This window comes from Hyalella azteca, unplaced genomic scaffold (assembly GCF_000764305.2).
Source record: "Hyalella azteca isolate HAZT.00-mixed unplaced genomic scaffold, Hazt_2.0.2 contig12253, whole genome shotgun sequence".
In the NCBI taxonomy this organism is placed as follows: Eukaryota; Metazoa; Arthropoda; class Malacostraca; order Amphipoda; family Hyalellidae; genus Hyalella; species Hyalella azteca.
Window position 1 is genome coordinate 852 of NW_025942216.1, and position 1967 is coordinate 2818.

At 46.5% G+C, this 1967-nt stretch overlaps 1 protein-coding gene across 1 annotated transcript; it reads left to right on the top strand.

Moving 5' to 3' along the window:
• Positions 1-737: 737 nt before the first annotated feature.
• On the top strand, positions 738-1196 carry LOC108679901. Its single transcript, XM_018168640.1, has one exon. It carries the CDS (start codon positions 738-740, stop codon positions 1194-1196), a length of 459 nt encoding a protein of 152 aa, XP_018024129.1.
• The last annotated feature ends 771 nt before the right edge of the window (positions 1197-1967 follow it).

A 1967-nucleotide genomic window follows, 5' to 3' on the forward strand; every position in this document is an offset into this window, starting at 1 on the left:
AGATACTGTTATACAAAGATTTACCTTGCACTTCTTGCATGCAAATCTAGTTTTACCGGTACATTTGTCGTATTTGCACCTGTTTCTATTTTTTTTAGAAACAGGAAAGTGGCCAATTTGGTCAAAACAGACAATGTTCTTGGGACCAGAACGAAGACGTTTGGGGGTTGAACTGTGACTTTCCTGTGGTGATGGCCTTCCATGTTTTGCTGGTGCCTGGTCGTGCTTTACCCTTCGCTGTTAGTGCACTAGCAACCGATAATTTGAAATGAGCCAGCGGTAGAATGTCTTTTCTTTGAAGGTTCAAATCTTCAGCATCCCTTTGGTATAGTTTCCAGGAATTTATTATAGACATGTCGAACATATGGAATAAAAGTCTCATATAGAACTTCTTACATCGCAGCGAGATTCTATAAAGCGCTATAAGACTATCAGCCAGGTCGACGCCTCCCATGCATTTGTTATATTTCTGAATAATATCTGGGCATGTCACATCTACCACTTTTTTCTGTTTTTTGTCATATCTCTCGACAGTTGTTGCTGGGCAAGCTCTCGCAAAGTTCGACACAATATTGACAATTTTGTTGTCGTGCCACTTTACGTAACTAATTTCGCAATTACTTTGCTTGCAAACAAGCTCTTCATATGATCCTCTACCCTTTTTCTCCAATGCATCACGCATCGACTGCATCACGCCGGAGATCTTCATCCAGCTCTACAAATCCCTCGTTCAACCAATGCTCGAGTACGGCCACTCAGTCTGGCAGCCAAGGCACAAGACTCTGTGTTCCGACCTGGAGGACGTTCAGAGGAGGGCAACCAAGCTTATCGCAAGCCTCAAGGACAAACCGTACCCAGAACGCCTCACCTCGCTCGGTCTACCCAGCTTGGAGCACAGAAGACCAAGGGGGGACATGATCGACGCTTTCAAGTACGTCCACGGCGCCTACGAAGCTGACCGCCCCCAGCTGCACCTTCACGACGGCAGAGATACCCGCGGGAACAGCCTGAAACTCGCCAAGGGCCGCTGCAGACTGAACGTCAGAGCCGGCTACTTCTCCTACAGAGTCGTGTCAATATGGAACAGCCTGCCGGACAGCGTCGTCACTGCCCCCTCTATTAACGCCTTCAAGATCAGGCTCGACAAGCACTGGGCAACACGCATAGAACAGTACGACCCCGAATGCTGTCATTAGCTCCCCTTTTGGCATTTCTAGACTAACTGCTAGCCACGCATGCGACAAGTAGTCAAGAAGCAACCCAACTAGGCCAAATAGTCAAGAAGCAACCCCCCAACCAGGCGTGGTGAACAGGCCGCAAGGCCTTTTACACTGAACTTATCAAGTATCAAGNACAATCACCTGACGGATGTTCCTCCTCAGTGACAGACAATAAATGCAGTGGAGAGCCTGATGTTCCCTCTCAGTGACAAACAATGAATTACTCAAAAAAAGTTTATTGTAAAGTTAAAAGAGAAACCGAATACATCAGACATGACCTAGATTCATGAGAACAGCTTATAAAAATTTGCAGCATCATAACTCACCATTGTTTTTGTCCATGATTAGGTAAAGATGGCAAACCGGAGAATAATTGTCACACCTCCTACCCTTGAAACGTATAACCATCTACTGAGCGCAAAACCACTTCCATTGATGGTTGCTGCCGTGTACGACAACTTTAACATGTCCTCTGCAGGGAACAACCGTCGTCAGGTTGCTACAGTCAATAACTGGTGCATAATTTCCATGTAAATGTTATGTTCCCGGACAGTGACACGGGGCGGTAGAGGGTTAATTAAACGCCGTCCCTGTGCGTAGTCTGCTATGGCAGATACGGCAGGGCTGGCCCTATCTGAAACCCCGATCACCTCGAATGAGGAGGTTTTAGATTTTGCTGATCTTTCTGCAAATGAAGAACTCTGTGCCTTGAACATGACCTCAGTCATTGAGCCGTCAATTGAAAGC

Excerpts from the sequence above, each read along its gene's own strand:
- LOC108679901 (XM_018168640.1), top strand. The coding sequence starts at position 738 with ATGCTCGAGTACGGCCACTCAGTCTGGCAGCCAAGGCACAAGACTCTG.